Raw genomic sequence first — 25939 nt, forward strand, 5'->3', positions numbered from 1 at the left:
TCAGCCTACTGTTGCACTCTTTCATCCACTCTGCACATTTTTTTTTAAGTCTCTTTGCTGGTCGATTAGGTTAATATGAGGATGAAGTTCATGCATCATATTTTAGCGTCAGAAAAAAATAAAAACATTGAAAGTATGAAGCACAAATTGATGGAAATCAGTTTCTCCTTTGCTTTTCAAAGCGCGTTAATATTCTTTAAAGGTAATTTTCTGAAACAAAAAAAAAAAAAAACATGAAGGTAAACAAGTCAGGATGACAAATTTCTCCTACAAGCCTTAAAAAGCTGTTTAGCTCCGTGTTTACATATTTAGTAAATACTACATCTAAAAAAATGATTAAAATATATACTGATGTTAGTCAAGGCATTTATGGCGCATTTATCCCTGAAAAAATCCTCGCTACAGAGCTGGAAGCGTCTCTTTAGATCCACATAAAATGTGAGGAAAAACTAACAGCAGACAGATTGACAGAGTGGTGAAACAGACCTTTAGAATGATGTTTTGTTACTGTAATGTTGAAAACCTACAAGCGTGAGCTGATTATATACAGAAGTGTGTGACTTGGTGACAGGAACATGCTGATGCACGTATGTGAACATCAGAATAATGACGGTCAGAACAGGAGCAAAAATGTAATCTTTGTGAATACTGGCATCATTTCGGTGTTACGGGTGACTGTTCACCACAGCGATGAGTTGCAGGAAGGTTTGGTTCACCATGAGCGCCTTCAAATGGTTTTTAGGATCCCAAGCTAACTGTTCTTAGACATTTCTCATGACTTTTTCCTCACTGGAAACATCGGAATATAAATCTTCACGTTTTGAACCCAAATTCAAACTGCAGACATTCCTATCGCTACTTTTTTCCTGGATGTACTTGTACTCTGGGATGGTGGCACAAACATGTAATGTCATCACTTTCAGCTGTTTTCTCAGCTGCCTTGTGCTTGTTTTTTTGTTTTTTTTCCCCTTTCACGCCATTTTACATATTTCCTCGTTTCTGTCATGGAAATGAATGTAACTATCAAACAACAGAACAGAAAACGTAGAGCTGTTAAAATTATTATATAGTATATACCATTTATTATTTTTGTTGTTGTTTTGCCTGGACACTTTACTCTTTCTCTGCTACCCTTTCAACTATTCAGCTTCATAAAATGACCAGCCCATTTTGGAAAAACTGCGACCGGTGAGTTAATGGAAAGATTGCTATAACAACCGACACAAACACACACACAGACCCGCTGTTCCTTTTTTTTCACTGTGCAGCTAGTACTCACCTCAACTGAGGTCATGGGTTTTTTTTTTTTTCAAGGGAGGAGCACCACGACTCACACATGAAGAACAGAGCAGGAAAATGAACAGTAACGTCTCTGAATGATAATCAATAAACACTCTGACAGTTTAAGTGTTTATATTGTAGAAGTGTGTGCAGCTTCCCATGTCTTCATCGTGTCAACAAGACTAGAAATACTGAAACTAAAGCATAAATTCACACACACACACACACACACAGACGGCAGAAGGAGATGGAAGGGGAGGAGTGAGAAAAGGTCAGGCAGGAAACATGCGGAAGTGAGCAGGAACGCTGAGAAAAACTACGGGAGGAATTACAGACCCAGATGACCCAGAGGAGAAACAATTTCAGCGAGAGTTGCAGATGTTTGAGAGAAAAGCAAAGAGTGACTGAGCATTAGATCGCACGCCCCCACTACCCTTTTCTTAGAACCTCCTGTTTCTATCTTAAGATAAGCAACGCGGACGTGTTTTCCCTAAGAACAGAAAGAGAAACGAGTGATGTTCTCTTTAAGCCGAGCCTCTGCATTTGTCCTCGGATTGTTTCAGGTATAATTAACATTCCTTTAAAAATGCCTCTGCTCAGATCGCGTCATATCTGCCCAGAGTGAGTCAACAATCTCCTAATTTTTTTTTCCTTCCTGACCTGCAAACTTCTAAGGGCCCCTTCATGATAGAGATAGGCAGGCAGAACCCTTGGGAAGAGCACAGGAAACAGGACATGAGGAGATAAAAAGCTGTTTAGGTTTTACTATCCATTTTCTTTATTGATTCAAGTATAGATTATACATTTAACACTACCAGATGGCCTTAAAATAACATTGTGGCCAAGCAAAGCGGTATTGTACAAAGTGTGTCTGCACTTAGAGGGCTTTGCAAATGTAGTCCTGACCCTTGAACTTCTGAACCTTTTGTCACATTACAAACCCAAGATCCAGCGTGTTTTACTGGGATCTAATGTGATAGTCCATCCGAAGTTTCTCGCAGATGATGGGAGGATGGGCTAATGAGAGGGAAATCCTTGACTAAGTAAAACATTCGGAAATTTACTAGTAATCCTGATCTGTCATGCACTACTTTGTGTTTCGGTCTATGTCATAAAATCCCAATAAAATAAATGTTTGTGGTTGTAATACACCAGAACGTTACGAAAAATTAACGGCGTATTAATATGTTTGTAAAGCACTGTTTTACTGATACAGAGTTCTTGCCTGGAAGTCCCTCACACTTTGGGAAGCTCATTTTCAGTTTTGCCCCTCGTGACTCATCTCAGGACCAGGCGGTTTGCTGGAGCGCATTCATCAACATTAGGTGTGCTGGTCCACTCATTTTATTGGCTCGTTTTATGGGGTTTCTGCAGAGCACAAGCGCTGCTACACTCCAAACGATAAAGAACAAACATTACAACCCGCTTCAAGTTTCCCTCTTTTTGTAGGACGATGTATTAAAAACCAGAGAACAGAGAATTTAAAGAGGTTTTTTTTATATAAATGTAGAACAAGACTCTTCTTTCAGTTTATCGCTCCACAGCCTGAAGCCTGTATATTTTCCAGAAGTAGAAAATACAACCCCTGGCAAAAAGTATGGAATCACCAGTGTTGGATGAGCAGTCATTCAGACATTTCATGCTGTAAAACAAACTCGGATCAAAAACATGACACAATATTAAGGTCGTTCCAAAGTGCAACTTGTTGGCTTTCAGGAACACTCAAAGAAATGAAGAGAAAACATTGTGGAAGTCAGTGAATGATACTTTTATTGACCAAACACAGGGAAATAAATATGGAATCATTCAATTCTGAGGAAAAAAGTATGGAATCATGAAAAACACATAAACAAAAGACCATTCAAAATACATCACTAGTATTTAGTTGCACCATCTTTGGCTTTTATAACAGCTTTTAGTCTCTGAGGCATGGACTTGATGAGGGACAAACAGTATTTGGTGCCTACTCTCTTTGATAGCAGTTGCCAGATCAGCTTTGCAGGTTGGAGCCTTCTTGTGGAACATTTTTTTCAATCTCCACCACAGGTTTTCTATTGGGTTGAGATCTGGACTATTTGCAGGCCATGACATCGACTGAATGTGTCTTTCTTCAAGGAATGCCTTCACTGTTTTTGCCCTATGGCACGATGCATTGTCATCTTGGAAAATTATTTCATCATCTCCAAACATCTGTTCAATTGAAGGGATGAGAAAACTGTCCAAAATGTCAATGTAAACTTGTGCATTGATAGAAGAATTAACCACAGTCATCTCCCCAGTGCCTTTGCCTGACATGCAGCCCCATATCATCAAGGACTGTGGAAATTTGGTTGTTTTCTTCAGGCAGGCCTCTTCATAAATCTCACTGGAACGGCACCAAACAAAAGTTCCAGCATCATCACCTTGTCCAATGCAGATTCTTGACTCATCACTGAAGACAACTTTCATCCAGTCATCCACAGTCCATGATTGCCTCTCCTTAGCCCATCGGAATCTTGTTCTTTTATGGTTAGGTGTCAATGCTGGTTTTCATTTAGCTTTCCTGTATTGAAATCCCACCTCCTTTAGGCGATTTCTTACGGTTCGGTCACATACATTGACTCCAGCTTCCTCCCATTTATGCTTCATCTGTTTAGTTGTACTTTTTTGGTTTTCAAGACAAATGACCTTTAGTTGTTTGTCTTGACGCTTTAATGTCTTTCTTGGTCTACCAGTACGCTTGGCTTTAACAACCATTCCATGCTGTTTGTGTTTGGACCATATCTTGGATACAGCTGACTGTGAACAGCCCACATCTTTAGCAACCATGCGTGAAGGGTTACCTTCTTCAAGAAGTTTCACAATCCTCTCTTTTGTTTCAAGGGACATTTCTCTTGTTGGAGTCATGGTTCTCGCCACTCCACTTCGTCCAGCAGCCCTCCAAGGTGTCATGACTGCAGGTGTTTTGAACTGCACACTAACGGGCACATCTAATCTGGGGCAGGTGTCCATTTAGGGAAAGGAAATAGACTGGGTGTGTCCTTTTTTCTACCTCCAATTTGAGTGATTCCATACTTTTTTCCTCAGAATTGAGTGATTCCATATTTATTTCCCTGTGTTTGGTCAATAAAAGTATCATTCACTGACTTCCACAATGTTTTCTCTTCATTTCTTTGAGTGTTCCTGAAAGCCAACAAGTTGCACTTTGGAATGACCTTAATATTGTATCATGTTTTTGATCCGAGTTTGTTTTACAGCATGAAATGTCTGAATGACTGCTCATCCAACACTGGTGATTCCATACTTTTTGCCAGGGGTTGTATACAGCTCCTCTTTCATCGGGTTGAAAGAGGAGAGATTCAACCCGATGAGGGCACTTGCCTGGCAGAATAAAAGTATTTTAAAGTTTTTGAACCACCATTGTACATATCTAACTTTACTTCCCCTCACAAACACACACAATAAACCAGAATTGCTCCAATCCTGTAGCTCATAAATGCAACACGGTCTGCGCACAAATTAACTTTGTAACCAGCATGGGGTGCAGGGAGGTGCAAAATTATTCTCTAATTATGTTAAAGCTGTAGCCTGAGGGATGGAGCTGAAGCACAAAGTTGGTGCGGTGTGTGTGCAACAGGCCCGACCAGCAGAGGAGTGACAGAAAAACAGATGGATGGACGCCTCTGGGTCACGTAGATCAGTTAAAACACTGACATGGGGAGGAGGAATAGATTGTACACATTGATAATGAGTTTAGAGGCCACGGCTATTTGTGCCTTTCTGTGCGATAATGATTCGTTTTGCCATTGAAGCGTAACGGAGGTGGCCTAAACGGGAGAAGATCTAAGCCACTGGGTTTATCCGTGGATGCTTCACCATTCGTATTACACTGCATTAGTCCATCACTTCAAAGCCCAATTAATACATTGAGGTTTTGTGGTTGAAAAAGCTCAAGAGTTATGAATACTTTTTTAAGGCTCTGCAAATATATCCATACTCTCACTGACTAAGCAAAAAAAAAATTGAAGCAGCTCTCATCGAGGTTCCAGACAGCAGCTGCTTAGCTAAGCAAGTCACAACAGGAGCAAAGATTGGCCCAACAAAAGTCGACGATAACCATCACCTCAAGGGGTTACATGTAAACACACTATCCTAAGGTCTCTTTTCTTATCCAATCAGAAACTTCAGTATAAAATCTTATGTCTGTTTCTTATCTTTTTTGTTAACAACCATCATGTTATTGAGACCTGAGAGGTGCCTTTTAGATAAACAATTACTTTATCTGAAAGAAGGCTTTCACGCAGCTTCATGATTTGTGTAGGTACTCCAGATAGCATGGCTAAAATGTAATCGTACTTGCTCCACCGCATGAGAGGGACGATGCGGCAAGGGAAGTTATTCCCTGTAAATCGATACTTGTCTTCTGACAACATGACAAATGGCCCATCGGGTGCAGAAGAGATAACAGAAACTGAAAGGCATCGAGTGCTATAAGTGCATACCTCTGCTGCAATCAAACAACAACGCAATCAATCAGACCGGGAAGTTAAATATCAGTCCAGAGTCTAACCCGTTTGCCAATATGTTTCGAAAGAGGCTCAGCAGCATTCTGCACTCATATTCATGGGAAACGTTAGGGGAATTCATGCTCAGCGTCCGTCTGAGATCAGGCTGTTGCGGAAAACACCTACTGAATGATAGCTCATAATTGCTGAAAGAAGCCTGACCAGACAGACACTTGATTGAATGGCAATCATGCAAATGATCAGCTGATCAAACGCTCCAGTAAAGGCATAAAGTGGGTATTATGCAAAGTGAGGAGTCAGCCTTTTCCATCCACGGCCTGCTTCCCTGAACACAGAGAGGAGGCAAAGGAGCGACGGCTGCAGCACAGGAAAACCTTTAAAACACTAAAGACAATGAGCGCATGTGACACTGAAGGCTGCCACGCTCCCTCGACAAAGCATCTGAGCGTGGTCCAAAGTAAAGCGGGATGACCTACTTTCCCCCTCGCTCTCTCCACTGTAGCCCTGCCTCCCAAAGTAGCATCCACTGCAGTCAGGTTTAACAGAGTGTACAGTGAAGCCACTCTCTAGGCGCACTGTCTGTTGTCTGCACCCCCTTTTTTTGTTGTTTTTTTTATTCCATGAATGCCCGGCTTGAGCCCGAAGCTTAATACAAGTAGGGTCCGATAAGACAGATTCGTTCTCTTCTCTGAATCACGAGGCGTCCCCGCTGAGAGATGGAGATGTCTGCTTTTGATTGCCTCCCCGCCAACTGCAGCTGCCTATTCCTTTCCTACCTTCAAGGACACCAACAAAACACACGGTCACACTCTGCGTTCTGGTGTCTCCGGGGTAGAGACGGGGTGGGGGAAGGGAGCGACGGCTCACGTATGAACTAAAGAAGGGCTGAACGTGAAGCCTGAGGTGGGAAAAGATATGAGCCAGTTTGCACGAGTGAGCAGGCAGAAGGAATGACGCTGACTGAAGGAATTCAATCAAATATATTGCATCCTTATGCTCTATAAACTGCCTTGAGATCAGAGGAAGACGTAGAGGTGGTGAATGTTGACATGAGGGTGTGTAACAAGAAAAGTCAACAGCTAATCCTCACTGTGTCCAGCAAGTAGTGGATGTGACACATCATCAGCTTACCGACTCATCTGACGGTTGTGTAGGTATTTTCAGAGTTAATCACATATATTGCATTATTTTATAAAACAAAAAACCACTCTGTAATTACTAAGACACTAAGAGGAAGCTGAATTTTAAGCTGAATTTTATCAATAAACATTCTCAGTCTTCTTGAATAATCATATAGATTTGAATTATTTCCAAATCTTAAACAACAGGAATACTCTGACTATCAAACCACAAGTTAATTTATAAGAGTACAGTCAGACACACCAGCGTCTGAAATGATGCAGCATGTAGAAGAGTCTGAATAGCTAAAGAGCATCCACCCATCTTCTGCTTGTGTTTATTCTTGGTGGGTGTTGAATTTCTTTAATGGTCAACTACACCCCGGACAGATCACCGGGCAGCAACCATGCACACAAACCTGAGGAGAATTAGTTACAAAAGTAACTAATTAACTGATCTGTGTTTGTAATCACACATTTATCTGAACTGTGGGAAAATACTGCAGGACCTGGGAAGAATCCACGCTGGTACGCCAAGCGCCTGCACACTGCGAGCAGAAAGGGCATGGCCAGGATTTGAACCCAGGCCCTTCTTGCTGCTGGGAGTCAGTGCAGCTGAAGTGGTCTTGGGGTGAAAAGGCTTCACACATGTTAACAGCACAGCTCACATTTTCTGCTTGAAATTTAAACTGGATTCATGGGATTATTCATGATGTCCTACACGTGATGTAAACAATGATTTAGCTGTTATGTCCTCTCTAAGATATGAAAACCAGACTGAGGGTTTGGAGCATAGCCATCTGCAGAATCATCTTTGATACATCAATCTAAAGTGAAAAGCATGTAATAAAGTAGGACTGTGCATGACTGGCAGAGCAGTTGTGTATTTTTTTTTTTTACATTTGGTTTACATAATGAGACCATTACAGTGGATAGGCAAAATAGTAAAATTAAATTGCAGGCAAAAGTGTGACAAATAGCAGCTGTAAAGATTAAATAAATATCTCAACTAAATACATAAAAATACCCTTGATAATACTCAGCTACTTAAATCCATCAGCCTCCTATCTAACAACAGTTCATTGTTTTTTTTTTGTTTGTTTGTTTTAAATGGCTTACTTTAGTCACTTCTCTCTGTTTTGTGCAGCTAAAATGCAGTTTTCAAAGAGGAAGAGGACTGAATTCTCAGACAGATGATAACCGAGAGGGATGCTTTCAATATCAGTCAGAAGCTCTGCAGTCTGAGTGTCTCTCTTTCTCTGACACATGACACTGTGACCACTCAGGGGCAGAGGGATGGTGACTGAAAAGGAAAAGACGGGCATATGCATCAGCGGCGCTCCTTCTAAACGTTCTGTCCCAAAATGCGTTGGCTTGTATAATCCTCAGTCATATGAGCGAGAGTGTGTGGACTCAGATGCTAGACAAGTACAGAGCACATCCTCCTCCTATTTCTGTCTGCAGAGGTCACAAAAAAAAAGTGCTCCACTCTGCTGTCTGAAAAGCATGAGTGTGCCCGGCGTCCGCCGTCTCCTCTCCTGCCGCCCCGTTGGCTCTCAGATCATCGTTGTCAAAGACGGGCATTGTTCCTCTCATCAGCATGAAAATATTAACTCCACCACCATTCTTGCAGCCAAGCCAAAGCATGTGTTCTGCCTCATTGGCTTTGCTCTGGTCTGCTGAGGTCCAGCAACTTCTAATAAAGATCAACAATAATCAATACGGATTAGAAGACAAAAAAGGCTGGAGTAAAACAACATTTGGTGGCTGCTGCAGAGTGCTAATTATCGCATCAGTGTCATGTTAATTATTCTTGGTAGCCAAGCTGACTGAGAAGAGACTTTTTTTTAGAAGTCATTCGTGAGGAAGAGTAATTATCTGTGGGTGATGGGCTTTCTGACCGCTTAGTTGAAAAAGATTTTAAAAAATATCTGCACAGTCACTCACACTACAGGAAACCTACAAACTTGAAGAGACACTTTCAGAAAGACACTTGCACACATTTCTTATGCAATTACTCTGGGAGAAATCAGGATTCCCAACAGCTGCTAAAATACGGGAACAAAATACGCTGGATTATATTTACTTTGAGCCAAGGCTAAAGGGAGAGTTGTTGTGGGAAAGCATGTTCTTATGTCCTGGGGGAAAGATTAAATGTGTTTTGGCCCTTAAACATGTGAGCAGAGAAATCATCACAGGTCATAAAGCAGCTATGACACTGTTTAGTTTGCCTGGGGGCAAACATACAGGTGCATCTCATTAAATTAGAATATCAGTGAGAAGTCAGTTTATTTTAGTTATTTCATTTCTGGAGGAAAATAGATTTCAGCTTCATTACATAGAATGATGAATTTACAGTGTTTACTTTGGTCTATTTTGATTATTATGATTTTGTTTTGATAATAAAAGCACATTTAGCTTCTCAGAAAATTATAAACCTAATATATAAACATGTTCAATACAAACATGTACAAGTACTGAGTTTACACTACATACACTCAGTGCCTGGTTGGGCTTCCTTTTGCATGAATTACTGCATTAATGAGGCGTGGCATGGAGCTCAGCCTGCGGTTCTGCTGAGGTGCTCAGGAAGCCCAGGTTGCTTTCATAGCAGCCTCCAGCTTGTCTCAATTGTTGGCTCAGGTGTTTCTTATTCTCCTGCTGACAACAATCCACATATTACCTGTGTGGTTCAGATCAGGAAAGCATGAAGTTCCTTAAAATGTCTTGGTAAACGGCTGGGGACACATCAGACTTGATAAAGCCTCATTGGACCTGTTCAACAGATGACATGATTCCCCAAACCATGGCCCACCGTGGAAACTGCACACTACACGCTTACCTGTTACTTGTGCGGCTTATTCTACCACACATTTTTCCCTCCACTAAATTTCCCAATATGCTTGGATATGCAACGACTGAGTAACAGAGCAGGCACATCTTATTCAGTCCTCAACTCGGTTGTCCCCAGTTCAGTTCCTGGCCCTGGGTCATTTTCTGCAAGTCTTCTCCTTCTCTCTCTGCCCTCTTTCCTGTCCATCTACTGTTGAATCAATGCCACATTTGCCTCAAAATCCTCTAAAAATAAATAAATAATTAAAAAAGCTTGGATACAGCAGCCAGCTTCTTTATCAATGACCTTCTGTGGTTGTCCTCTATGTGGAAGGCGTCAGTGGCTGTGTTCTGGAAAACTGTCGAGTCAGCAATCTTCCTTTGCTTGTGTAGGTCATAACATACATTTTTTTGTTTTAGAAATTGTTGGTGTTATTGGTCTTGTGCATTGTAATGATTTTCTGACAAATTGAATTGTGGCTGAAAGCCATAAATCATCAAGAATATGATATAACAGTGTAATTAATCTCCAGGTTTAAGTTTTCAATGATGCTCCAACTTACTTGAATCCACCTTTAGTGAGTATAGCAACAGAAAACAACAATGTTGAGAAACTTCATGTTTTCATCAACAACTCACCAGTTCATCCAGGTTTCGCATGTCGCATAAAACTCTCTTCTGCGGCCAGACGTACGGCTCCGGCTCCGGTTCCTCCTCATCCTCCACACTGTGACAGCTCTCCTTCCGACTGTAACACCTGCTCGGTGAGCTCATCTCTTCGGCCTGCTCGGCTCCCTCGGCCCGCAGGCTCTCCTGATCCCGGATCTCCTCTTCGATCTCCTCCTCCAGCTGGATCAGCATGGGCGCAAGCATGCCAAACTTGGACCCCCGCCGCGCCACCTCCAGGAGACACAGGATGAAATTCTTCTCGTTGCATCTCTCCACCAGGTCGTTGGTCTCAAACATGAGGACGTCCTTGATCCAGAGCTCCTGCCTGCACCAGGTGATGAAGTTGGAGACATTATCCCTCGCCAGGAACGAGCCGGGGATCACGTTTCGTGACTGGAAGACCACATCCTTCGACGGCAACTTCATGGACTTCGCAGCCTCCGGGTTCTCCGACTGGAATTCCTGCGCTGCGCGGTTCACGGTGTTGGCGTGCCGACACAGGGCGCAGCCCGTCTCCAGCGCATCCATGAACGTGTCCGCAGTGACGTCCAGGTCGTAGAGGGTCTTCAGCCATTCAGCCAGGTCCTCCTTCATGGCATACAGGTATTCTTCACTGGATTTAAAGGGCCGGATGCTCTTGGAGGCGGCGGACTGAATGTTGCTCTGATCAGCCATATTGTCGAAATATGTATCAATAAAGTCTTACTTGATCATCCCCGACTGTCTCATTGCAGAACTGCACTCCGAAGCCTCAGCCACAAAACAAAGCGCAATGACCGTTTTGGCGCACCCATGCCGATTTGCATGTGCGGTTCTGAAGTGAAGCTAATTGAAGCCAGGCTTTGTGTTGTCAGGAGCATATCGGGATGCGGGGCTGCCGTGGCGCATGGATGCGTATTCCGGATGTCTGCGAAACCCGCTTCCTCTACGGAGCGCATCGCAGGGTTCCGAGGAGTGGGAGCGGAAAAAAAAAAAAAAGGTTCAGTCCGCCGACGCCCGCCGACGCTCACCCCGATCCCCGGTTAATCCACCCGACGGCCGGCGGTTCCTGTCGGCCACACACTTCCACGTGTCGCCATGTCTGTCGGAGGCCCACCAGCTCCTCGTCGGGAGAAATCACGACCACTGAGCAGCTCACAGTCCACAGCTCATTTCCCTGCAAATAGGCTCAGCCCATGTCGCACCGCCTCTTGCGCTGAATATGTTGACCTGCTGCGGCTTAAACCAGCAGAGCGACTCGGAGGCACATCCCATTATGAGGGATAAACGCTGGAAGAGGAAAACTTAACCCTATGTTCACCAAGTCAGCGCTGAACAAAAAGTGGCTGGATTGGGTCAGGAAACCAGCAGCTGACCAAAACAGGACAGAAATAATTTGACTCATTTACAGTCATGTTCAAGACTGATGATTACAGGGCAGACAGTATGACTCAGGTTAATGAAAATAGCGAAACTATCACCGTGAATTCCCTTATTTCATAATGCAAATGTGATTCCTGCGTTCATATTTTATAATTGTTAAATTATAAAATAAACCGACTTAAATTGTATACATTTTTAACATTTTGGATCAGTTATCTTTTGAGGTTTTTATTTAATCGAAAACTACAACGGACTGCATGCATGAAGTGAAAAGAAAACAATCATTTTTTAATTTACACAAAAAAAAAAACATAAAAAGTGCCCTATGGATTTGTATGCACCCGCGTTTACTCTTATACCCTTAACATTTTTTTTAGCTTCAAACTAAGTTAGCCACTTTAAATGTAAAAGTGGACTAGGTAGTTTTCTTCATTTTTCATATTCATGGAAAGGGCTCACTCAGCAGGTCTTATTCTATTAAGTAAAATTTAAATTTTGCTTTGAATGATGTCAATGACTCATCTTCGACTTTAACATTTAATTGAATACATGTTAAAGAAATCTATCTTGTTTCACCGCTCAAGCCAAATCTAATTTTGTAGCAAAAGGAAAAAAAAGTGATTCTTTGAATTGATAAGGGCTGACCTCCATTATGGACAGGTCAGGGATAAAATTGAGATTTCCATAGAAGAATTAGCTGATAAAACTGTCCAAAGCTTTGAACATTTCACTGAGCACAGTTCAGTTCAATCCCTCTTCTAAAAATGGAAAGAATATGGGACAACTGCTATGCCACCAAAACTAACTGCAAGCAGAGTGTTGGCCAAGAGACCCAAAGCTCTGGAGGAGCTGCAAAGACTCACAGCTCAGGTTGGAAAACATATCAACACGAACACTATAGTTGATTACAAATATCCATCCTTTTTTTTTTAAAGATTTTTGTTGCTAAAAAAAGAACAAGAAAGTATGTTTTGTTTCCACCTTACAACGATGTGCTACTTTATCATTGTCAATGACAGACCATCTTGATGTTTTTGGTCGTAATGTTGCAAAGTACAAAAAGCTAAATGAGTATTATTCGACTGAAAGGTCAGCTCTATTCTCAAACCTGTACATTGCTATACCAACGATTAAAAGATGGTCGAGTTAGAAGTACCGACAACCTTTTAAAAATGACTACAAGTTTGTTAACTTGTTACAAATGAACAATCTACTTTAAGATGCTTCAATATCTTCAAACTCTAGGATAGAAAAAGACAAAGAGACCGGTGAGATATCTATTCCAATATTCAAGTTACTCAGGCTGGTAACAAAGTACAAAATAAAATTTCCAGAGAGATAAGAGCACATGATCTACCACGGGTATGATAAGACTTTTGTTATTCATTTACAGCAGAACAGGTCTGCTAGTAATGTAATTAGAGCAGTCTTCAGCAGCTGACGGATCTGTCTAAGATTTAACAGTAACAATAATTCAACGTACAGCGAGGAAGACCACACTGGTCTCAAATGAACTTCATGCTCTTCTAGCTTGATTTGTGAAAAATTCACATGTCAAAGGAAATATTCTACATTTTGAAGAACAAGCAACCACTAAAAAATGCTAACCATGGTCTCAGTGAGAAGGGAGCGTTTACCACTCGTTCAGCAAAATGAACACCTTTGAATATTTAGTCAGACGAATAGCTGCTTTAAACCTCTTTAAATAAAACATTTTGTAATTTTAATTTGATGTGTGCAGCCCAGATGTTTGAGGTCATATTTTTAGAGTCAGTGTTTTCAGAAAAAGAATAATAATAAAAAAAATCTTACCTGTTTGAACAGCCAGGTCAGTGGATGGCTCTCCTCCTGCTGCACATTGTGGTAGCACACAGCATGACTTGATGTCTTATATTAAAGGCATAACTAGTGACAGCAGTCAGTGCTCTAAGAAATGAATGGTAGCCTTCAGTAGGAATACTAATGTTATATAAATACCAAAGTTTATTGGTATACTTAAAAACTGAAATTTATTGAAATTGAAAGGGGGGAAAATGCAAACAGAGAGAAATTTGGACAATGAAAATTTAAAATGTTTTTCAATTAAAAAATTACATAGTTCTCCAGACTGCATTAAGAACCTTGTGTAACCGTTCTATTAATGTAACTTCTAATGATTATGATACAGATTTGAGCAAAAATATGGTATAAACTTTATTTAGCAGTAGTTATTAGAGTTGATGTATTGTCTATTTTTAATGCTTAAAAACATTTCTTAGCAGCCAGCTTTGATTCTTGTAGAGAAAAATGAAATACTTATCTTTAAAATGTGTGGCAGGCAGAGTGCAGGCACAGGTAAGGAACAACGCCATGAGAAATCTCTAGTCATTAATGGGTTGGGATTGACCCCAACTCATTCTTAAAATTTGATGAATATTGTTTTATTAAAATCTTGGCATAAGATGATTCCAGTAAGTGGCCCACCTCTAACCCAGAACCAGTTGTGCATTAACAGATCTCTTGGTCACAAACGCAAAAATTCAAACTGAATAAGCTGTATGCTCCTGCTCGCCCTGTTAATTTAAATGTGTCTAAAGAAAATTAGTTTACAGAAAATCTGATTCACCAATTTCTTACATAAAATGTCTTTTTAAATAAAGCTTTAGCCACAAACACTGCTTTTAGGCTTTGGTTCTACATATAGCTGAAAACGTCTTCTGAGAGTGTGGTGTAACAAATACGTTTATTTTATCGCTTTAAAAGTTTTTCCAAAATCTGAAGTTTCAAAATGTTCCACCTGCATTTTTAATGGAAAACGTTTTTGAAATTTTGTCCGGCTCTTGATTGGACAGGCTTTTGTGAACTCTTCCACCGTGCCTGCTAAAATTAAAAGCACAGTCAATGCAAGGAAGGATGACTTGTTTTCATTTAAAAAGAGGGACGTCCGTTTAAGAGAGGGAAACCAAGGAGGGGGAGAGCAGCACAGAGAGAGAAAAGGTGGGAGGGGGCTGATGAGATCATTTTCTGGGCCTGGATGAATCAGCTCTTCTGTCAGAGAAGAAAAGGAGTGCACAGCACAGAGAAGTGACCAAAGCAAATGGGAACAATTTGAAGACGTCAGCTGAGGTGGAGCTTCCTGAGCTCTGAGAAAATGATTTGAATGAGATAGAAGAAAATGAGAACAAAGTTTTCAGGACAAACCTCAAATGTTCAATAGTATTTGAAATCTGAAGGACAAGTAGTAAAACGTTAAGCCAGTAAAAGGGGGAAGGAAAGAAAACCAAAACTTTAACTAAACTGAATTCTTAGGAACTGTTCTCTTAAGACTGAATGCTTTGTAAACATTCTTAAAACTTGTGACCTGAGGATAAAAAAGGAACTTCTCTTTTCAAATAAAAAGGCTAATTGTATTTATACACTTATGGCCTAAAGGTATATGTAACGGTCACATTTCTAGTAGTGTTCAACGACTTGCAGTCAATGTTGCAAGAAGTTTTGTTCAATTTTGCACCACCTACTGACAAGAAAAGGAATGGAGGCTCCATCTGCACCCACAGCAAACCAGGCATGAAGTTTTCTACATCTGTAGATGATGCTTTTTATAACTGAGCATAGATTTCCAATAAGCGACTTGATACTTGAATTATTTGATAAGTGATGTAACAGCTATGTTACAATTTAACCTGACCACCGTCGGCATCCTTATTTTCAGTTTGACCATAAAAGGAATCGTCTATTTCAGCTTTCATTTAGAAAAACTGAGGATATCCACAACAAGAAGGTCAAATTCGCAAAATTTTATTTCCCAAGTTTATCATCATCATCATACAACTGTAAGTTTACGGAAAAGGAGGGGCCGTTACATCAACAAATGAAAAATATTAGATTTATGATACAATGTCAAACCTAATGATATTTAAAATCAAACTGAAACATGCACAATACAGAATGCAACGTAAACACGGTAACTAAAAAAAGAAAATAAAAAAAGGTAACCAGAGTGGACAAACTGCACAGGTTGAATGAACGCAGTTCTATAACCATCAAAATATGGAATCATAAATTAAAAACTTCTTTTAAAAATCAAATTCCACAACAGGAATAATCAAGAAGTTCTCCTTCAATAAGGTCGGTCTCTGCGCTCCTGGCGGTGGTCCCTAAAAAAGAAAAAAAGGAAGAAAAAAAAAAAAAAAAGGTAATAAAACCCATTTACTGGATATTCTTTTAACATCAACAAAACAATCTCAACCCTAAATTGAACACCCTACCTCATATCCATCTTGCCCCCAGGTGGTCCCATTCCTCTTCCCCCTCTGCCACCCATTCGGTCCATGGGCGGTCCTCCACGCCCGGCTCCGCGGAACCCTCCCCTGTCCATTCCTCCACGTCCTCTGAATCCACCGCGGTCCCCTCCCCAACCTCCACGGAAACCGCCGGGTCCACCTGGGCCTCCAACTCCTGCTGGCCCACCACGATCCATACCTCTGCCTCCACGCATTCCAGGTCCGCCTCGGCCTCTCTCACCACCTGGGGGGAAAGGAGGACCACCACCTAAGCCCTCGGGTTTGGGGGCTTTGCACTGGTTACACTCCATCCTCCAAGCAAAGTTTTGGTTTCCACAACCCCTGTGGAAAAAATACAAATGAACAGTTACAAAACACAATTATAAAAACACACGCAAAGTGGTGCATGAGGTGGCTGTACATACGGATTAGGACACTCCCAGTCGCCAGCTCTTTGCTGCATGTTGCCTCCTGTTGGTCCACCTCTGCCCATTCCACGAGGACCGCCCCGAGGGCCAAAGCCTCCACGGTCCCCTCCTCGTCCCATCATACCTGAAATTCCAACATTTTTTCATCGTATCATCAGATCCAACACATGCTACAGACTTTAGTGACAAACTGCAATAGTTTACCTCCACGGCCCATCATGCCATCACGCATGGGCATGCCGCCTCTCATTCCACCCATCATGGGCTTTCGGCGCGCCATGGACACCTTAAGTCTTCGGCCTTGAAACTCTTTCCCTGTAATTAAGATAAAACTTTGTCATCTCAGACACTAGGTACACTTTACAAAGTGCTTCTGATTTTTCTTATTATTTTGACATTTTCACTATAAATCATACCATCAAAATGCTCCACAGCTGCTTTGGCACAGACGGGCTCCTCATAGGACAGGGTGGCATCACCTTTAGGCTTTCCTGAGTCTTTGTCTGTGTAGATGTTGATGGCAGGCTGACCCAGTCTGCGATTCATCTTTAAAACAAAGCGCGCAGAGTTTACTTTCACTAACAGTTGTGGTTAAATATAAACCATGTTTATTAATCTCTTCAAAATTGACTTTTTTTTTATGTTGCCCGTTGAAATGTACTACAAAGACTTGAAGTGAGATGAAACTGGAATTTTCTAGCACTAATCTGTTGAGGACATCTGCATTTCCAACTATCCCTCAAGAAAACCATACATCTCCCACTCCAGATCATCTTCACATTATGTAATCTACACATTAGCCTCACAATCAACTGAGAGGGGGAAACAGGGAATCTGGAGGCTAAAGAAAATGTGCTAATCACAGTGTGTGGGAGTATGGAGTTTTCCCCAAGAGAAAACGCTTTTTAAAAACATGAATGTTGAGTTTTAGGCTCGTCTCCTTCGGATTTCTAACCCCAGTTGCAAGATCTGAAAGTGTACAAAGCCAACAATTGACTTGATTTGAAAAGACAAAGTAAACTGTAATAGTTAATTGAAGAACTAGGAGGTAAACCAGGGTTAAAAGCTTTTATTACCCTTATTGGCCCAACGTGCTTGAAGAATTCAGCCATTTCCTCTATATTGGCCTTCTCAGTCAACCCAGTGATGTAAATGGTGCTGTTCTCAGAGTCATCTTGCTCTTCTGGACGTCCTACAGGTAAAAAAATAAATCACAATAGTTTCCATTTCCAATAAAAACATTTTAAATAGGAAAACAATACACAAGTCCTTTTTTGTAAATGACTGCACAAGACCAGGTATGCCTTTGTTCAGTGTCAAAAGTACTATATATATATATATATATATATATATATATATATATATATATATATATATATATATATATATATATATATATATATATATATATAAACACACACACACCATCAGATTCTTAGGTTGAAGATTCTACTTACCCATTTCACGTTCATCGCCGCCCATGGGTCCTGTAGTCCATTGAGTAAAAAGTAAACAAAGAGGGAAAAAAAAGTCAGTACATGCAACTAAAGTCCAGTAGACTACACCTGATAAGAACTACAGTTCATAAACCACACTCTTCTGCATGACTTGTATTGGGAAGTTGAAAAATATGGTACCTTCTGGTACAAAATGTCCACAATTGATAAACTCAATTGAAAAATTGAACACCTCAGACCCCTTGGTATATATAACTCTCTAAGCCTTTAAGACCAGAGTGAAATCTTTCAAAAAAATAAAAGATTCAGCTCAGATTTGCCAGAGCAGCCGCAAACACTTTTCTTATTAACCAATCTAGAAGATAGTCAAACCATAACCAGTGGCTGAATTATATAAAGTACCCCAGAGCAAATGGTCTCTCAGGCATAAACAAAATAAAAAATAAAATCCAATATTTTGATGCGTTTTTGTAGGAAAAAAAAAATTGCATACCACAATTTATATCAATGTTGAAAGCATATTTACCCAAAAAGTGTTACAGTTTAGAAAGGGCTAACCAGTGTAATACTCAGAAACTTACCACCAGGCTTACTGAAGCCACCTCTGTCTCCAGCGCTGCTATGGGGGAATAAATGGAGATATGAAGGCGTTTCCCTTTTACAGCCACTTCCTTGGCTCGAGCAAAGTGGCTTGATTGGGGGAGTAATAAAAACATTCTATCTATCCCAACAGCAACTTCAATTAACTCCCAGAAATCTAACTATAAATGTACAGTTCATTGAAAAAAATTATACTAACTATGTGCCATTCCTTAGCTTGGTACAACATCCAATGACAGTTTGAAACAGTGGATACAATAAACCAAAAATGAAAAAAGAAAGGAACATGTTTATGTTGGCTTTTAAAATGTGATAAATCCTAAAACAAATGTACACAGCTAGAATTATTTCAGATGCATTGATGGAACATATCCAGTACCATCACCTCGGCATTAAGTTACAAGTTAATTACTTTTACAGTTATAAAAAAGTGATTAAAAAAAATGCAATGCATCTGAAATTTCACAGGAGTCATTGTCATTACAGTCACCAAAATAAAGACAATTACATGTTTTTAATACCAAAACAAATACAAAGTCTACCAAATATATGATAAATTTAAATAAAACAGGTGGCTTTATTGACTTTTGTACCCATCATGCTTAGAGAAACAAGACAAAAATAAAAACACCATCCTCAGTTCTTGATAAAAGGGAGACTTCGAATCTTTGTTTAAGCTCCTTCCTGCTGCTTAAGCTGGAGACTCTGTACTGAGTACAGATACGTTTTAGAGAAAAGATGGTTTTAAATGGCTCTCACTGTTACCTGTACGGTATAAATGTGACAAAGCATGTTAAAAAGGCGCTGAAAAGAAATAACATTTGTATTCCAAACATTTCAAAACACAGTAGCCCCCCCACCCCAGAGCACAAACACCTGTGCAAAGCTAAACTGTGATGAAGCCCTACATTAACTCTACACCCTATTAAAAAATGTAAACTATTTTTTAGAACTTATAAAAAATTTAAATGCACCTGTGTTTTTGTATATTAACAAAAAAACTATTTTCCCAAATAGTTTTAGCAGCTCACTAATCCAAACCTGAACACCTAACAGCTTAATCCAACCATTCAGTTTTTACCATTCAGTTTTTGTTTTGTTTTTTTGAAAATCCATCTAAAGAGAACAAAGTTTATTGAACCAAAACAACCAATATTTTTTTGAACAAACTTCTTTTCTCAAAGTTGAGACTTGTACTGAAAGGTCCAACCAAACCAGCAGGGATGCCTGCCATGACCTTAATGCTTGTAAAGTTCCACCTAAATCTACTTAACTGTGTAAAATTTGTTTTTAATAGGAAAAACATTTTCATAAGTATGAAAACAAAGACTGCCTGATATCAGGAACACATGGTTTTGTGATGATTTGACTGTGATTATATGAATTAACCCATATTTTCCTTACTTTTGATTTTCATCACAATGTCCAACATTCTTTGTGGACATTGCAACTTAAAATGGGGAAACAATATTGAAGTATTTCTGACAGGCCAAAGCTTTTGACATGTGAAACTTGCATCCTTGTCACATTCCTATCACATATTGCACCCAAGAAGTGAAACTTCAATGAAAATTGGGTTTTAATTAATTTATTTATTTTTTTTGCAATTCTGTCAGAAAACCTTTTAGAAATTAGGTTCCGAGTCCACATTGGAGAAAACACCAACTTTTAGTGGACATAAAAACTGCACCATTATACGCTTTACCAGTATAAACACAAACTATTTTGAAAATGCCAGTGTTGGGTTCCCCCACCACTCCACAGTATTCGATTCCAAACACAGAATACCCTTGAGCCAAATAGTGAGCACATCAACACCATTAAAAAAATAGAGACTTTGAACCCCGATCAGGACCAAACAATAAAATTACTGTAATGTTCGAAACTTATGAACCAATGTAGGTGTTGCAATTAAAAATAGAAAAAGAAACGCTCCATTTCTGACATTTGGATTTAAGGTTTTTGCCACAATTTAAGTTTGACTGAATTTTTTAGGCTTTTAATCTCAATTTTCTCAAACCAAGAGGTAGTCAAAGGAGAAATGCTTAGTGTCCGACCTGTTAATACAGAAAATTTGCTGTCCATTAGTGCCCCCCTTCATGAAACATTTATCAAGCCTCCTCTTTGTTCCTTTTTGTACTTGCTCGGTTTGGGGTCTGTCATAAATCGAGACACCTCTTTCCACTCCTTTGCAGATTGTCAGATTCACTATGAAGCCAAATACAGATAAGCCCTACAAAGAGGTTATTTGGATTTAAAATGACTTGAATTCAACCAAGATTTTTATTAGGTGATCAGGCTAATTGTTTAAATTTGATCAACAAAAATGGAAAGTTAAAAATCACTCAAAACCTTCACAATAAGTTTTAATTGACAAAATAAAAACCTTGATTGCTGACCAGATCTGGGCAATTCGTCTCTGCTGGTGACCTCCAAGTCTTTGAGGATTGAAGATCTCCTTTCTGTCACCCTTATTGTTTTCCACAGAATATTGAATTAAGCCGAGACTCTGTTCAAAATGTTAATCACTCCCAGTCAGAAAAAAGAAACATATTGATAAATTGAACAAATACTTTCAACAACCCTGCCAGGGGTGTAAATATTTTGATCTCAAGTCATGTTCCAGCCAGCTTCAACCTGGACGTCTCAGAATTGATAACAGCTCTACTCAATCTAATCATGAATATACATTACACACCCATCTTGCCAACTTTGGTTCTCTGGCTCCACACCTCAAACAGTACATTACCAATCTGGGGGTCATCAAATTGAAGCAACACATTGGGTACGTTTTGCAGAAAAGCATCTTTAAGTCAAGGCAGATAGCAAGACTTAACCAATTTCTCCAAAGGCAACACCCATGAGAAAACCCCTGCTCTCATCACCATTCGTTTGTGGGCCATGAGATCAGTTGCTTCTGGTCCAAAATATAGGCTAAAGCTCAGTGGAGTCTTTTTTTTTTTTTGGTCATGGTTCCCAATATTTGAAACATGTCTTTAGACATTACAGGCATCTTCACTCGTTTTAACAGTTTCCCAGTGGTTTTAGGCACAGTGCAAGTTGGCATTATCCTCTATTATTGTTTTTCCTTTTACCTCCGCAGTCCATTTATACCTGCCATCTGTTTTTAATTGTAGTTTGTTTTATGTCTAACAATCTATAATTTCACAGAACCTCAAGTTTTATATGTCCCTTATCCATAACCAATTTAAACTTATTTAAGTTTAACCTACTGGTTTTGAATACTTAACATTCAAGTGTTAGATCCCGAAAAATATCAATGAGCTTGTAAAGAAAAAGTCTCAAAGGCATTACAATGTACCAAGCGGGTATGAATGAGCACAAATGTGCATTTAAGAAGGAACCAAACATACTGCACAAAAGCGGGATGCTTGGCTTGAAATATTTTATGCCAAACTCCTTAAAAACATGGTCTGAAGTTTAAACAGAAAAACGATGGCTTAACTCATTTTGTTTAAAACTTTTCTAATAAAACCCTAACATAGACATCTTAGAAAAAAGAAGAAACACTGCCTGTAAATACCATCCAGTCTCCAACTTCCCACCTACCCAAAAAAAATAAATAAATAGTTCTGACTCAGTCAATTTGTGTCTTTCGAAATCAGCTAATTAACCTAAAGTTTAAGCACAGGTTGCTCTTTTAAATTATTGTGGGAAAAGGGGACATCCAACTTACCTTCAGCCAAAAAGGTCAGAGCTGAGAGAAACTGGACTAAAATGGCAATAAAGCCATTTCAACTGCATACCAACGACTTTGTGCCTTCACCATCACAACTTCAGACAGCAAATCATTTTTGCACATTATTTTAGACCTGGTCTCCAACTCAAGGCCTCAAAAGCCATCACCCTGCAACTTTTAGGTGAACTGAATGAATCAAATTCCTGAATTATATTCTCAGCAACTCATAGGGCGGGCTGGATTATGGAGCCACCTAAAAGTAGCAGGGCAGCTACTCAAATAATAAAGTGTGAGATCTCTGGAGAATAATGCAGTTGTTTCCCCACAGAATGTCTCAGCCCTGCCCAATATGGCAACAGCACCTATGATCAAAATAAAAATGAGATCACGCGCTAAGGAAACACACTTACCCCATTCCACGACCCATTCCTCGCCCACGATGCATCATTCCACCTCGTTCAAAGCCATCCCTTCCCGGGCCCCTGCTGTCTCCTCCTCCTCCAGGGTACCTTCCAGGTTCAGACCCTGGATAGCCAGAACCTCCACCTTGGCCATCCTGTCTGTAGTTGCCTATAAATATGCAACACAGCTGTATTAGTACAAATAGCCCACATACGCTTGCAGTCATATTAAAGTGTTCCATTCACAATCCATCTCAGCTTTAGAAAAGACAAAAAGCCAAACTTACTATAAGGGCCAGACTGGTTATAACTGGGTGGTCCACCTTGTTGGTTGTATTGATTGGCTGCTGGTTGCCCGTAGGAACCAGCACCCTGAGGAGGGTAAGCAGGAGGAGCCTGTTGCTGCGGTGGGGTCTGTTGTTGGTAGCCCTGCTGCTGGTTGTATCCAGTCTGCTGACCCTGGTATCCAGGCTGCTGCTGTCCATAAGATGTTGGTTGGGAGTAGGAGCTTTGGTTGTAACTAGCCGGTTGGCTGTTAGCACTGCAAATACAAAAAGTCAGAAAACAAGGAATTACAAAAAAAAAAAAAAAAAAAAAAAAAAAAAAAAAAAAAACCCTGAAACGTTCATTTAAAATGATAACCCTGTTTGAGATATATAAAACTTTTACCTCTGTGGTGCAGAAGGTGTAGCCTGTTGACCATACCCAGGGTAGGCAGATTGGGCAGTGTACCCTGGCTGAGACCCATAAGACTGGGAGGCAGCTGGAGCAGCTGCAGTAGCAGGAGTGCCATCATAACCACTGGCTCCATAACCCTGGGCTGACTGTGAATAGCCATGAGCAGTAGACTGGGTAGGAGGATAACCAGCTGCAAGAAAGGAAGTGTGATTATAATACTTGTCCTAGAATGATTATAACAGTTAAATATGCAGCCCTGGTAAGTTGTCTTTATTTATTTTTTTTTAGTTTCCAGTATCATTACCTGCAAGCTGTCTATTGAATGATGCAATAAACATTTTTAGGCACCCTTTTCTACATTAATTTAAAGCTGGACCCTAACAGACTACAATAAGAAAAAAAAACTGTTGCAAAAAAAAAACAAACAAAAAAAAAACTGACTTGCTGGTTGCTGGCCATATGATGACCCATATTGTTGTTGCTGTTGAGGATATCCTCCAGCTGCTGGGGTTGTCTGGGTATAACTGCTATCAGCAGCAGCTGCAGCAGGCTGAGTGTATGATCCATAATTCTGCTGGCCATAGCCTTGCTAAAAACAAAACAAAAAAAGAATCAAAACTCTTAAGCTTTCATGGTGAAGTTTTGTTTGTTTTTTGTTGTTGATTAATGGACACAATCCATTAATCAACAACATATGGCAAGCTCAATCTACAATAGAAAACTATTTTATTTTATTTTTTAACCTTACCTGTGCTGACTGGCCATAATTCTGTGATGGCTGGGCAGCATAGGAGGCATACCTGCGAGGAATAAAAAAAAAAATATTACCAAGCTAGAAACCGTACAAACTCATCTAAACAAGATTTCTCCAAATGCAAGCAGCACATGAATGCTTCCTCTACTAGCACATTTGCATACCCATGATAAAAAAAGTACTGCATAGGTTCATTAATTTGGAATAATGAAATTAGTATCCTGATGTTGCACTACATTCAAACAGAGTAATAATAAATTACAACAAATGCATAGGCACAAAAATATGTACATGCAAGAAAAGAAAGGCTTCCATTAGTAAATACACAGGTTTTTTTCAGTCTGGGGTAGCATTCCTCAGTCCTAATTGCTATTATTTATTGTGAACCAACGTCATAAAAACACAATGAGATAATAGTGTAAATATTGGATTAGCTTAAAAATCTTACCCCTGCTGAGCACCACTCTGGTTGTACGAGCTGTAATCTGTAAACAGAAAAGAGATTAGTTATAACCGTTAGACTTTCTAATAAAAACATCGTTTGCGCGCGCGATCCACACAGTCCCGTTGTTAGGCCTACACTGAAAAACTCACTAACGAGCAGCCAAACGAAACCCTACACGACGGTTTTAGCTACCACATGCAGATTTGGTGCACTATTCTAAAGTTTTAGAATACCAGCTCTTTAAAAAATAATAGTCAAGTTTAACCCCCATTGTATTAAATAAAAGGTCGACTCGACAACTACAATAGCTCGAGGAGCTAAAACTAGGCCATGCACGCTGCGTAGGCAACGGTCATTGTGAAACAATACTCAATTAAAACCTAAATAAACGCATTCGTCTCACCAAAACACGTTCTCATACGATAACTTGATCAACATAACTATTTCACTTAACAACTGGAAAATTAATGTAAAAGATGTTGCGATTTTTTTTCACTCACCGGGAGCAGACGCCATTTTAGTAAGTCCGTGCAAGCCGATGAAACGCTGCCAAATGCAAGAAGAGGTTCCACACCGCGCTAAAGAACCACGAAGTCTCGCGAGATCATTGTCATGCAGCCACGACAAAAGCAACCAGGAGGGAAAATCATGTGAATGTAGCCTTTAGTAGTGAAAAAAGTATGCTTTGGAATCGAGTCGTTTATTTATTTATTTATTTATTTATTTATTCATTAATTAATTAATTATTTGTCACACTGGTACTTTTGGCCACAGTGCTGAAAATGTTTATTACTGTTTTACTCATTTATTGTTGTTTATTCAAATGACTTACTTGTTCTGCTTGAGTAATACAATCGTCGAACATTTTCCATCAAACCGGTTCCAGTGTTTAACTAGTCCTAGAGTTTAGTAATAATCAGTTCCTTGTATCCTGTCTGGTCCAATAGTTTGAAGAACTGGTGCTAACCCAGCATTAGTTCACTACTGGGCCAGGAAAAAAAAAACAATTTCAACATACAGATAGATCTACTACAGAAATCAAGGGTTTTCAAACTCCTCTAAGGCTGCTGTCCTGCAACTTTCAGATGTGTCCCTTGTCCAACACTCCAGAATCAAATCAGTGAATGCTGACATTAAAATTCATACCTATGTCTTTGTTATTATTTAGTTTCAATGAAAGCCATTTTCTCTGGTATAGAATTCAATTAAAAATCTGCAGCAAGACTTGAAGACTTTTTTGATTACTGTTAGAAAAAAGGAAGCCATGCATCTTTTTCCAACCACTGTTGTACACCATTTTGTGGCGGTCAATCACAGAGAATGTCAAATAATGATGTTGAAGTGTGTAGTTGTAGCGCAACAAAATCTGAAGAGCTTAAATACTTTTTCGAAACACTGCACCTAACAATGATGCAGATTGTCAGAGAAAACACTAACAAGTTAATGC

At 39.9% G+C, this 25939-nt stretch overlaps 2 protein-coding genes across 3 annotated transcripts in view; both read right to left on the minus strand.

Annotated features, from left to right (window-relative positions):
- gas2l1 (growth arrest-specific 2 like 1) overlaps positions 1-12341 on the minus strand; it is a 29962-nt gene extending 17621 nt beyond the window's left edge. Inside the window, exon 1 of the mRNA XM_014987410.2 lies at positions 10376-12341. Coding sequence (XP_014842896.2) covers positions 10376-11080 — 705 coding nt within the window. The 5' untranslated portion in view covers positions 11081-12341. The remainder of the gene's footprint in view (positions 1-10375) is intronic.
- A 3187-nt stretch (positions 12342-15528) lies between these two features.
- ewsr1b (EWS RNA-binding protein 1b) lies at positions 15529-25079 on the minus strand. 2 transcript variants are annotated; one of them, XM_014987430.2, is made up of 15 exons: positions 24993-25079; positions 24496-24532; positions 24042-24093; positions 23735-23882; positions 23285-23483; positions 22903-23156; positions 22625-22784; positions 18496-18530; positions 17915-17944; positions 17534-17649; positions 16874-17003; positions 16662-16772; positions 16455-16581; positions 16015-16371; positions 15529-15903 (listed from the first exon to the last, which is right to left on the minus strand). In XM_014987430.2, exons 1-15 carry the CDS (start codon positions 25006-25008, stop codon positions 15867-15869), a joined length of 1809 nt encoding a protein of 602 aa, XP_014842916.2. In that variant the 5' UTR covers positions 25009-25079; the 3' UTR covers positions 15529-15866. The 2 variants fall into 2 exon arrangements, with proteins under 2 accessions (XP_014842916.2, XP_014842908.2); XM_014987422.2 differs by having other exon boundaries at positions 18496-18533.
- Positions 25080-25939: the final 860 nt, after the last annotated feature.

Source organism: Poecilia mexicana, unplaced genomic scaffold, assembly GCF_051168715.1.
Source record: "Poecilia mexicana isolate PSO_F unplaced genomic scaffold, ASM5116871v1 scaffold_9, whole genome shotgun sequence".
NCBI lineage: Eukaryota > Metazoa > Chordata > Actinopteri > Cyprinodontiformes > Poeciliidae > Poecilia > Poecilia mexicana.